Source organism: Hoplias malabaricus, chromosome 4 (genome assembly GCF_029633855.1).
Source record: "Hoplias malabaricus isolate fHopMal1 chromosome 4, fHopMal1.hap1, whole genome shotgun sequence".
Classification (NCBI taxonomy): Eukaryota; Metazoa; Chordata; class Actinopteri; order Characiformes; family Erythrinidae; genus Hoplias; species Hoplias malabaricus.
Window position 1 is genome coordinate 50426580 of NC_089803.1, and position 13778 is coordinate 50440357.

At 42.0% G+C, this 13778-nt stretch overlaps 1 protein-coding gene across 3 annotated transcripts in view; it reads left to right on the forward strand.

Moving 5' to 3' along the window:
- The window catches only part of flncb (filamin C, gamma b (actin binding protein 280)), a 132754-nt gene that overhangs the window by 84943 nt on the left and 34033 nt on the right, over nt 1-13778 (forward strand). For 2 of the 3 annotated variants that reach the window (XM_066667996.1, XM_066667998.1), the window contains exons 24-29: nt 956-1116; nt 8653-8820; nt 10555-10678; nt 10829-10985; nt 12865-13054; nt 13190-13213. In XM_066667996.1, coding sequence (XP_066524093.1) covers nt 956-1116; nt 8653-8820; nt 10555-10678; nt 10829-10985; nt 12865-13054; nt 13190-13213 — 824 coding nt within the window. Of the gene's footprint in view, nt 1-955; nt 1117-8652; nt 8821-10554; nt 10679-10828; nt 10986-11229; nt 11347-12864; nt 13055-13189; nt 13214-13778 lie in introns of all 3 variants that reach the window. The other variant, XM_066667997.1, reaches the window with a different exon arrangement.

Sequence of the window (13778 nt, forward strand, 5' to 3'; positions counted from 1 at the left end):
GTATTGGCCACAAAAGGAGGACCTACACCACACTAATGCATTATTGTTGTCTAAAACCAGGTGTTTTAGTTTCATTGTCCAACCCCTGTATGTCAGCTTTCATTCTATATATATCAGCTTTCATTCTATATATATCAAAGTTCATTCTATATATATCAAAGTTCATTCTATATATATCAACTTTCATTCTATATATATCAACTTTCATTCTATATATATCAAAGTTCATTCTATATATATCAAAGTTCATTCTATATATATCAACTTTCATTCTATATATATCAGCGTTCATTCTATATATATCAGCTTTCATTCTATATATATCAAAGTTCATTCTATATATATCAAAGTTCATTCTATATATATCAACCTTCATTCTATATATATCAGCGTTCATTCTATATATATCAAAGTTCATTCTATATATATCAACTTTCATTCTATATATATCAAAATTCATTCTATATATATCAGCGTTCATTCTATATATATCAACTTTCATTCTATATATATCAAAATTCATTAAATATTTCCTGTTTGGCTTGCCATAATATATATATATATATATATATATATATATATATATATATATATATATATATATATATATACATTTTTTTTCAGTATTTGAATCATTCATTTTTAATTCCTAATTTGTTGTTATCTAAGTTTAGTGGGTTGCATGAGGGCTGTTTCAGGTTTTCAACAGAGTGATTGTACAACAACAGGTGCTCTGTGCTTTATATTTTTTAACTGTATTTATATACAATTGTGTTTATATATATATATATAACCCACAACATTCTGACATTCCGGGACATCCCCTCTTGTCTCCGTACTTTGAAAAATGTCTACTTTCTCCTGCCTGTCCACCGATCACTCTCTATTACTTCTCTCTCTCTCTCTCTCTCTCTCTCTCTCTCTCTCTCTCTCTCTCACACCACTCTATATTTAGGGGTGCCGGTACCGGTGGTCTGGGTTTAGCCATTGAGGGTCCGTCTGAGGCTAAGATGTCCTGTAAAGATAATAAAGATGGCAGCTGTAGTGTAGAATATATCCCCTTCACAGCTGGAGAATATGATGTCAACATCACTTTTGGAGGATTGCCAATTCCAGGTGTGACATGACTCTTCCCTACTTTACCCATGTTTCAGATATCACACAAAGCTTTCTTTAAGAAATAACAACGAAGGAACGAAGCATCTTGCCAACAATCTATTCTGGGACAGTCATTTCACTGATTGAATTCTGCCACTGGGGATACGTCTTTTTATGCAAATGTGGCGAGGTGGTAGTGGTCAGGAGGAATATACACTAAAGTGATGTAGCACGACTACGCCACCTAAGGGACTTTCACCCCTAGGAAATAAAAAAGGGGGCGTTAAGGCCCAGAGGAAAGAAAAGAAATGAGAAAGACACTCAGGTTCGTTCACACCAAGAGGCCAGAGACGTATTTCCAACACTTCCAAATTTATTAACAATAGGTTTTAAAACAGTTTCATGTAACCAACAGGACTGGGAGAACTATCAGCAGTAAAATAATTACTAGACAAGACTAAGTAGTAGAACAGGGCTGGGCTTACCACGGCAGAGACTGAGCTCAGAGGGAGTCCCCTATACCACCACCATATGTAATCACACCACACAGGTTACACACCCAGTGCTCTACACTGCAGGACGAATGACCGGGACTCCACAAACCAACCCTATAACCTCCTGCCGTGACCCACAGCTCCTGTCCTCGCTATGATGCAAACATCGGAATCCAACCAGCCGACACCGGCAATCCAAGCACAAGCCAACGGTTTCCGATCGTCACGGAGCAAGCCACAAACTTCAGCGACGTTAAACACTGCCAATACAGGGATCAGACGCCGGAAGAGAAACAGGAAATGCCTTGGCAAGCAACCCACCACTGCCGATACATATAGCGCAAGGAAGGCCCGCCCCCCTCATTAATTTGAAAGTCCCACCCCAAAATCCTCAGACTGGGGAGTATAGGAGGTAAAACCAATGGCAGAACTCCATCCTGCTACAATCCACCCCCCCTTTTTGCATCGTCGACCCGACGATGAACGAGATGAAAAAAAAACTAACACCAAGGTCTAAACAGGGCAGACTGTGCATTCAATACAAAACCTAATGGTTCACCTACCACCTCATCGACACTACCAGCTGGGCGGGGGAGATGATGAATATTAGAGTGCTGACCAGCTGTGGAACGAGCAGTCCGTCGCAAAGATGACAATCCAGAACATGATTGACCATCTAAACGCAACAAAGAATCCTGAGACTGAGAACTTCCCTGTGCAGCTATTTCCTCTGGACGCTGATCTACCAATACTCCCCCCAGGGGAACTGTAGGACTGGAGTTACTTAAAACAGATTCATGAGGTGGTAAACCCTCAGATATCAAGAGGCAAATGTCATCCTCTTCGCTGGAACTGTCCCCAGGAACTACTGAAATAGGAACCTGAGAATTCCTAGGAGGAGAAGGAAAGGCTTCAGTCCGAACACAAGCTTTCAACATTCTCCGATGGACATGCCTGACCTTACTTAAGTCATTGACTGGGGCAATAGCATAGACAGACCCATCACCTGAAGGGGCCCTCACCACCCGGTATACTACAGAACTCCAAACGTCCTGAATCTTATGCCGCCCCCGAGTACTAAGATCCCGGAGGTAAACCGACTGTCCTTCCTGTAAGGGTGCATCCCGAACCTGCCGATCATGCCGCTCCTTCCTACGACCAGCAGCTGCTAACAACCGTTCATGAGCTCCCTCAAATGCCAACTTAAGCCTTGCCTGGTGCTCTGCCACCCAATCCTGGGTTTCCCCAGGCACAGGCTCTAGAACTCGACCCAACAAAAAGTCTATGGGAAGCCTAGGTTGCTGGCCAAACATTAAAAAGTAGGGAGATTCGCCAGTGCCCTGATGGGGAGTGGTATTATAACAAAAAACCACCTGTGGCAAATTCGATGCCCAGTCCCGCTTCTGGGAAGATGGTAACGTACGCAAAAGATTATGAAGAGTTCTGTTAAAGCGCTCACACTGCCCATTACCAGCAGGGTGATATGGGGTCGTCCTAGACCGTTCTACCCCATAGAGGCGACATAATTGCTGCATCAGGACACTTTCAAAGCTCCTACCCTGATCAGAATGAATACGGCTAGGAACACCGAACTTAAAGAACCACTCCATCAGCAGTACTTGTGCTACCGTCGAAGCTCGCTGATCCCGAGTGGGAACTGCTACGGTATATTTGCTGAACACATCCGTCATCACAAGCACAGTGTCCAACCCGTTTCGAGAAGGTTCCAACACCGTAAAATCAATAGCTAAGATTTCATTTGGCCTTGATGCTAGCAAATGTCCCATAAAACTATGCGGTACCTGCCCAGAATCTTTTGCAACTTGACACCGCTCGCACGCTTGACACCACTGTTTAATGTCCTCAAACATCCCTGGCCAATAACAACGCTGCCTCACCAATTCTGAGGTCCGCTCAATTCCCTGGTGGCCATGTTCCTGATGCAGGCGTTGCAAGGTCTCCTGTCTAAGAACTGTGGGCAAGATAAGTTGGAAATTATCTTCCCCCCCATCGGAACGAAACACCCGACGATATAACACCCCATCACGTTCCACCAACCGATCCCACTGGCGCAATAGTGCCATAGCGGGCCTAGAGACCTGGCGTCGCTCCACCAGAGAGGGCCGAACTCGTCTCCGCCAAAACCCCAAAATCTCTCCAAGAAGGGGGTCTGCATCTTGCAGGGACCGAAGGTCTAATGAGGAGTTACTTGGAAAAACAGAGACCACTGACTGAGTTACAAATGCCGCAGGACCCTCCCGTGAGGCCTGTTGAACTAACGTAGGGACAGAAGTACCTGGAACAACATGCTCAGCCAAATGGGGACCTGACAGATACTGGCGGGACAATGCATCAGCATTCTTATTACTGCGCCCAGACCGATACTTAATTTCGAAATCAAAAGCCGCAAGTTGTGCCGACCATCGATGCTCAGTGGCTCCCAATTTTGCCGACTGAAGGTAACTCAGGGGATTATTGTCTGTAAAGACCACGCATTTATGCCCCAAGAGATATTCGCGAAATTTTTCAGTCATTGCCCACTTAAGTGCAAGAAATTCCAACTTCATAGAACTATAATTGTCCATATTTCGCTCTGAGGGGCGAAGGCCCCGACTAGCGTAAGCCACTGGCCGAACACTACCCTCATGCTCCTGAGAAAGCACGGCTCCAAGACCACTATGACTGGCGTCAATCTCAAGGATGAAGGGCTGCGAAAAATTGGCATATGCCAAGACCGGAGCAGATACCAACTTTGCCTTTAGGAGTTCAAAGCTCTGTTCGCACTGTGGGGTCCAAACTGACCCCAAGGCCTGTCCAGAACCTTTTTTAGTCTTCGTACCTACAAGGGCAGCCACCAATTTATGCAGAGGACCTGCCAACTGAGCAAAACCCTCTACAAAGCGCCTATAATAACTGGCAAACCCCAGAAAGGAACGCAGCTCAGACACACTGCGGGGACGTTGCCACTGGGCTACTGCCTCTATCTTAGCAGGGTCAGTGGAAACCCCCTTGCTTGAAATAACATGCCCCAAATACCTAACTTCTTGTTGGAAAAAGACACATTTACTCAACTTGGCTTTTAAACCCTCTTTTTGCAAACGCCCGAGAACCTGTTCCAGTCGTTGCAGATGCTGGGAAACAGATGAGGAAAACACAATAATATCATCCAAATAAAGAAGCAACGACTGATACTGCTGATCTCCAAACATCCGTTGCATTAACCGCTGAAATGTGCTTGGAGCATTACAAAGCCCAAATGGCATTCGATTCCATTCAAATAAGCCAAAGGGGGTACAAAAAGCTGTCTTGGACTTATCTTGTTCGGCCACTGGAACTTGATTATACCCACTGGCCAGATCTAAAGTAGAAAACCAGCGGGCTCCTGAAAGGGCATCCAGGCTCTCCTCGATACGAGGCAAAGGAAAGGCATCTTTGCGTGTCTTACTATTAAGCAATCGGTAGTCCACACACATACGCAGACTCCCGTCCTTTTTTTTAACCAGGACGATAGGGGACGCGTAAGGACTACTACTCTCTCTCACGACCTGAGCCTCCAGGAGCTGATCAATATGAGCCTTTACCAACTCATACTCTGATGGAGGAATACGTCTATACCTCTGCCGAACTGGGACATTATCTAGCAAGGGAATCTCATGGGCAATGAGGTTGGTGCAACCTAGATCACTCTCATGAGCAGAAAAAACTGAGCTATAGCTCTGTAAAAGAGATCTAACCCCCTTCTGTTCTAGATCTGTCAAACCCGATAAATCTAAAGCCTCTATCCCCTTCTGCACTTCGCTATCCACTACTTGGGACGACACCGTGGCAGCAGCGGCTCTAACCTCCATAACCCCAGCCGGTAGGCTAACAACCTGAGCGCTTCTTAAAAAGCCAAGACAGGTATGGGGATAAAGCAAGACTTCTGTGGTCCCTACATTAACTATTGGAATATGGACAGTGCCTCGAGCAACCTGGACAAGACAGGGAGACGTCAACAAACCAGCGGGCAGCCCAGACTCTGAAGGCTCAAAGAGTGCAGACAAGCCACCAGATAGCTCCGGACAAGTGCTAATAACCACCTTCATCACACCACCAGGTATACGCACCGCACCCGGGCCTCGAACCCTTACAGCACCCATCGGGTCCCTAGGAACTTGGGCCGCAGACCGATGACACTGTTGCAAGGCCTCAATAACTGGGCCCGGAGCATGTGCCACTGAAGGCACATCGAAGAAAGAGGGACCATATAAACCGAAAAGCTCCCGATAGCACCGGCTAATAACATTCATCCCCAGGACACCAGGGACTGCCGGCAAAGCACCAGGGGGATCCTTCACAACCAGGATCCCACAGTGAGACATCACCTTATTACACAACAAGACATCCAGCTCCAAATACCCTATGTAAGGAATATCAAGCCCATTAGCTGCCCGAAGCTGTAGCCATTGACAAGACTGGAGACGTTCATAACCCCAGGGTTCAAATTGCTTTGAAAAAAAGCTCTCGGTTACCGTAGACACCATGGAACCCGTGTCTAAAAGACAAGAAACAGTAACACCACCAATTAAAACATCAATCACTGGACAGGAGGAGATTAGCCTAGCCACCGTACCTGCCCTTGAGCCTGATGACACTCCCTCTGAGCCGTGGCTCCGCAGCTCAGCGGGCTTCAGTTTTCCGGCTGCTGGCAGGAACGAGAAGGTCTAGCTAGATTCTGAGGCAAGACCCTAGGAGAAGGGGAAACACGCTCCCCCTCACAGTCACGAGCAAAATGACCTGGCTGTTGACATCTCCGGCAAATAACACGCCCCTGACGAGGAGAATAACTAGGTCCAGAGGAGGTCTGTAATGAAAGCACAGTTCGAGTTAATTGATTAAGCTGCTCTTGCTGACGTTTCAACATGTCCTTTAACTCCCCCAATTCTGATGACTGAACAACACCCAATGGGGCTGGGCAGGCACTTCCTTGTACGCCATACTGTAAACCACAGGCCAATGGTAGAGATAAACTACGTCCCCTTGCACTGCCAGGCAACCCTTCCCTCTCCCATCGGATGGCTTCCCCTCGTACCTCCAGTAGGGTAGCAGTAGGCCGTTGACGAACAAACTGTTTCAACTCCCTACGAAGAGCACCATCCAAAACATGCTCCACAAACTGATCTCGAAGTAAAACCCCTACATTCATAGTCCCCTCAGGTGCATGTTGCTTTACAGACTCCATTAAGGCCATTAAAGCCAATGAGTACTCCTGCAAGGTTTCTCCTTCCTGCTGTTTCCTTGAAATGTTGCAAGGTAACATAAGACTGAGAACAGCCGTAAAGCTCTTTCAAAATGGCTAGAACTTTTTCAGGGTCTCCCCTCTCTACACCAGGACGATACTTTATCTCCTCTCTAGCCTCTCCTTCTAAATGATCAAAAATAAAGAACGCCTGATCTTGCCCAGAGAGGTGACGGACTCGCATACAACCCTGTATCTCTTCTACCCATTCCGTTATCCCAATCCCAGTCTTACCATTAAAAAATGGGCACTTTCGATCACGAGGAACTACCACCAGACGCTCAGTAACAGCACTAGAAACAGCAGGCAAAACATCACTCACTGCAACAGAAACAACTGGGGTAGATGCATTAGAGCCAGTGGAAACAGCGGCCATTTCTTGATGTAACCGCTCATTATCAGCCTTAAGCTGCAACACCAGCTCCCTAAGCTGCTGCACCTCCTCCTCCATCCCCACCTAGGGAAATCTGCACCAAGTCTCAGGTCAAGAAAGAAAAAAAAACAATATATTTATACACTTTCCTCTCAGTTCCTCAACAAATGCTGCTGCTTTGCCTTAAATAAAACTATATATTAAATACTTATCAAACCCAAAATTAACAGGAAGGAAGTACGTCTCTTGCTCTCAGAGTGTGATCCTGCCGACTACGCCAAGATGTGGCGAGGTGGTAGTGGTCAGGAGGAATATACACTAAAGTGATGTAGCACGACTACGCCACCTAAGGGACTTTCACCCCTAGGAAATAAAAAAGGGGGCGTTAAGGCCCAGAGGAAAGAAAAGAAATGAGAAAGACACTCAGGTTCGTTCACACCAAGAGGCCAGAGACGTATTTCCAACACTTCCAAATTTATTAACAATAGGTTTTAAAACAGTTTCATGTAACCAACAGGACTGGGAGAACTATCAGCAGTAAAATAATTACTAGACAAGACTAAGTAGTAGAACAGGGCTGGGCTTACCACGGCAGAGACTGAGCTCAGAGGGAGTCCCCTATACCACCACCATATGTAATCACACCACACAGGTTACACACCCAGTGCTCTACACTGCAGGACGAATGACCGGGACTCCACAAACCAACCCTATAACCTCCTGCCGTGACCCACAGCTCCTGTCCTCGCTATGATGCAAACATCGGAATCCAACCAGCCGACACCGGCAATCCAAGCACAAGCCAACGGTTTCCGATCGTCACGGAGCAAGCCACAAACTTCAGCGACGTTAAACACTGCCAATACAGGGATCAGACGCCGGAAGAGAAACAGGAAATGCCTTGGCAAGCAACCCACCACTGCCGATACATATAGCGCAAGGAAGGCCCGCCCCCCTCATTAATTTGAAAGTCCCACCCCAAAATCCTCAGACTGGGGAGTATAGGAGGTAAAACCAATGGCAGAACTCCATCCTGCTACACAAACAAGCAAGCTGTTTCTTTGCATTGTCCGAATCAGTGTTTTCTTTTTCAGTTTAGCTTTGTCATGAAACAAATGTATGCTACAACATATAAAATGCTACAACAGCACTGGAAAAATAATGTGATTAATATAGAAAATCATATTAACCAATCATTCTTTTTTCTGTTAGCCTAAATTATCTATTCAATAGCATTAACCTTATTGCAGGAGTGCAAATTTTCATGAAGTTTAAGGTTTATGGCAGAGTTAAGTGTATACATTTATTGATTTACATGTATGAATTCTTTTAAATTGATTGCCAGAGTTAGAAATGTATAAATGAAATGTAATAAAATATATTACTTTTTAAATATGTCTAACTTGCAGGTAGTCCTTTTCGAGTTCCAGTAAGAGAACTGGTGGATCCTAGTAAAGTCAGGTGTCTAGGACCAGGCCTTGGCAATGGAGTGCGAGCACACATTCCTCAGACATTCACTGTGGACTGCAGCAAGGCTGGCCTGGCCTCACTTGAAGTTTTGCTCCATGGTCCAACTGGTGAGGGGAGAGTGAATACAGACATCATGTCGAGAACATAATGTAGAATGCATTAAAAACAAGAATATATGATTTATTTATTTTTATTGATTCAACTTTATATTTTAAATTTTCATAAAATAAACATATTTTGGTAACACTTTACTTTAGGCTACAAGACACCTACATAAAGTTTTTATTACAACTGACATAAGCATACATGAACATTTATATTTATACGCTTACTACAAAACGTAGCAAAAATATAACATAGAGCCTTGTAACTTTATTTGGTGTATTTATTACAGTTTTTTTCATGTAATTATTACATCAAAGTTCTTGTTAATGGTGGAGAGCATCATCTTGAAGTTCTCACATGTTCTTTTTTTTCTCATTTGACAAGTAGAATCACATCATCACCACTCTGTCATGTGACATAAAGAAAAAGAAAAAAGCTACAGAGTCATTTTCATGTCACCCCAAAAAATGTTATGCCACACCCTAATATCACTAGATATCTGTCAATTTACATAGTTATTGTTTTGTCAACTTGATATCAAAGTTCACAAAAGCAGCCTTTAAGACAATTGCCACCTTTTGGAATAAGTGTTTATAAATGTTTATGTATGCTTATGTCAGTTGTCATAAAGGCTTTATGTAGGTGTCTTGTAGACTTAAGAACAGCACCCTACAGTAAAGTGTTACCCAAATTTTTAATCTGAAGCCAGCAACGCACTAGAAAAAGCTACGCTAGGGCAATTTAAGAGTGAATATTTTATAGAATATTCAGATTGCACTGTTTGAAACATTCTACAATAAGCAGGTGTACTGATAACAGATGAGGATGTTGTGATTGTGTATAAAAGGAGCCAAAGGTTTCGTATTTGCAACAAAGCTCTTGGTTCTTTTTTTTTTTCATTTTTTTCATTTTTTCTTTTTCTTTTTTACATGAGAGTTCATGAGAGAATTTACAGTTCAAAAGGAACGCTTCTTGGTGCAAGGTGTTTTTTTTTTTGTTTTTTTTTGGGCCAGTGACTAGAGGAACAATCTAGAATTTCATCAGGAAAAGATTTCATCAGGAAAACCCAACATCTGTCATGGAATGTGGGTGCATCAATGCCTGTGGCATGGGTGATTGCACAGTGTGTGAAGATAGAGCACTGAGGCATATTTTGGGATTTTAGTGAGACATATGCTCCCATAAAAGTGATGTCATTTCTTGAGGAGTCCATAGTTATTTCAGAAAGAAAATATCAGGCCTTATTCTTTACATACTATAAAAGCATGGCTCCTTCTACAGTATACAATTATATGGTGCATCATAAAGTTTAGAATCAGACAATGACAGACACAGACTTTTGAGCTGCTGATGTCTTGAAGAATGGGCAAAAATTATTTTTTTGACCAACTACAATAACTACAATAATTTAAATCCTCATTTTGCAAATGATTGTAGGAGTTAATTAAAAAGTGTCATGTAACACAGTGGTAATTATGGTTTTATCCCAACATTTTGAGTGTGTTGAAAGCAATAAATTCAGTAAAAAACAATTATTATTATTAAAAATATTATATTTTTGTTGAATTTTTACAAAATGTCCCAACTAGAGTATATTCACACTTTGAATATTTTTATTTATGCATACATTTTTTATTTAACATTAAATGACTAAGAAGCTATAGATAAACGAATATTCTAATATTATATTTAGTAACAATTTCAGCTCTAATCATTGCAACATTTTTTATCTCTAGGGGCAACAGAGCCTATTAGCATCACAGATAATGGCGATGGCACACACACTGTGGTCTATACTCCTGCCAAGGATGGCCCTTACACTGTGTGTGTAAAGTATGCAGACCAAGAGGTGCCACGAAGGTGAGAATACCTTACATTCATACAAAACTCAGAAATATTAAATAAGAACTGTTATTAAAAGCAGCCCAAGAGTTTAATGATATTGTAGGGCTGACATAAATGCAGAATATTTAAAAAGGTATTTTCACTGACTTCATTCTTTTGTTTCAGTCCGTTTAAGATAAAGGCACTTCCTGCTCATGATGCTAGTAAAGTTCGGGCTAGTGGGCCTGGCCTTAATGCCTCAGGTGTGCCTGCCAGCCTGCCAGTGGAATTTACTATTGACGCACGTGATGCTGGCGAGGGACTCCTTACTGTTCAGATCTTGGTGAGATGCATGATTTCTGCTGAAATCAGCTGAAAGTATCTTAGTTTTTATTTTATGTCTGCTTATTCTACTTAATATTTAAGTAGAAATTGTGAAGTAGTTGTGTGACTTTGAGTTGTGTGTCATTATTTAGCTGATCCATTAGTTTTCACTCAAAATTTGAAACTTAAAAATCCCTTTACCTTGCTCCCCACTTCCCTCCCTCCATGGCATTTGACCCCTCCCCCCCCTGCTGTTGCTGCAGGATCCAGACGGGTGCAGGCGTGAGGTCTCTGTTTATGTGGAGGACTGGGGAAGAAGGGTGTGGGACAGCCATATTGCAAAAGGCACCATCCCCTTCTATATTCTTAGGAAAGGCTGTGTAAGGCCACCCAATCCTTTTTGGCCCCCGTCTTTTATCATGCCAACATCTACCCTCCATTTTCTTCACTCTAATCTTCCCCTCACCTGCTTCCTGAGCCCTTATACCATCATGCACCTTGTGCATTGATAGATAGATGCATAGATAATAAAAAGAAATATATATTATTTTGTAAATTCACAAGGGTATTTTATTAATGACAAGACACACATAGAAAATGGTGCAAATAGTGTAAAATAAACTCGCTATTCCCTTAGTTTTGTTTCTACTTCATCATATAGGCTATTTAAACCACAAGAAGTGTTAATGGGAGACCTGTAGGATTTCTGGCAGTTGACTACTGCTCCTTTTTGTGTATTTCCAGAAAAGTTGGAACTTTTTTATTTTTTAACAGAAAATTCTTTAGCTGTTTTCAGTGACAAATTTAATTATAAATGATAAATATTAACAAATTTCATGCTTGCAATTTTTTTAAAGGCTTGGACTGAGGCACGTTTACCACTGGGTTACATCACATTTCCTTTAAATTACTGCTTTTAGTGTTTTGGGTATTGAGGATAACATTTTTTACCCATTCTTGCTACGTCTATGAAACCATGCTGTTGTGCGGAATGTGGCCTGGCCTTATTCTACTAAAATACACAGAGTTTGTCTATGACAATGACCTTATCTTGATGGCAGTATATCCATCCATTATCTGTAACCGCTTATCCAATTTAGGGTCGCGGGGGGTCCAGAGCCTACCTGGAATCATCGGGCGCAAGGCGGGAATACACCCTGGAGGGGACGCCAGTCCTTCACAGGGCAACACAGACACACACACATTCACACCTATGGACACTTTCGAGTCGCCAATCCACCTGCAACGTGTGTTTTTGGACTGTGGGAGGAAACCGGAGCACCCGGAGGAAACCCACGCGGACACGGGGAGAACACACCAACTCCTCACAGACAGTCACCCGAAGCGGGAATCAAACCCACAACCTCCAGGCCCCTGGAGCTGTGTGACTGCGACACTACCTGCTGCGCCACCGTGCCGCCCATGGAAATAAAAATCATCTTTCTAAATGATTAATTGCTTTAAATAAATTATGGTAAAATGCAACTGCTCTGTCTAAACGTACTGTGAAAATGACAAATTGTATTTTGTATTTTAAAATCTTCTGCCATACTTAATAGAGAAATTGCAAGTTTAAAAAAAAAATGTTTAGAAATCAGGTGGTAAGCATGATCATTATTATTTAAAAAAAATTAAAATTGTGGAATTTTTTCTTGTGGTTGTCTAAATACAGAAGTAAAAGGACTGTTAAAGAATCAAAATAAACACTACAATACTATACTAATATTATACTAATACCAGTCAAATAGAAATGTGAATAATTTTGGTCAGCCATAGAACATAAATCACAGTTAAAATATCTCTTAACGAAGAGATGGAGGCCCATGCTTCCTTGAGTGCACATGGAGAACCACACAAATGATGTATATTTGAATATTAACTGAGCATTTTTACCATAGGACCCAGAAGGAAAGCCAAAGAAAGCAAACATCAGAGATAACAGGGATGGAACATACACAGTATCCTATGTACCTGACATGACAGGTCGTTACACCATTACCATCAAATATGGTGGAGATGAGATTCCTTACTCCCCCTACCGTATCCATGCTCTGCCCACTGGAGATGCCAGCAAGTGCCTGGTCACAGGTTAGAATCTGGTTACTAGACCTTTCTATCACAGGTTGTATCTGCAACATTTGTTATTGATTAAAACATGCAATTTTGTTTCTGGATTTTATATTGACTTTGTAATGTTTTTTGATATATATTGTTACCTTGCAGTTTCCATTGGAGGACATGGCCTAGGTGAGTAGCTGAATACTAAACAATTGCCTTTTTAGTCTCATATTTTATTACTTTTTACAATAGTTTACACATGTTTGAACATAACTTACCAATTACTGTATTGCTGGTTTTTAAGTGAGTATTTTAAGTGAGAATACATATTATACAAGGCTTAAATACAGATTTTACCAACATGTTTTACTGCACAACATCCTTTTATTTGCTTAGAAACATATTGGAAAAAATCTAAAATGTGCTTAGGCAAAAATTATGCTATATTTCCTATATGTTGAATTAAAGCCTCTGGGAATCCTTTTAGAAATTTTGTGGGTTTTTTTTTTATTTATTTTTTTTTTGTATTTTGTATACTTTTCTAAATTATGTGAAACAATCAGCAAAGTTTAAATAAAAAACACAACACAGAAATATGATAAAAAATCTCACCTCAAAATTGACCAAAATATGCTCCTGAAGATGGTGTGGGCATGGTCCAATATACTAATGATTGTGTGTGACTGACAGTTCTCCATCACTAGAAAATAGATTGCTGTTTATATTCCCTTTTGCAACACACAGCCTCGAGACA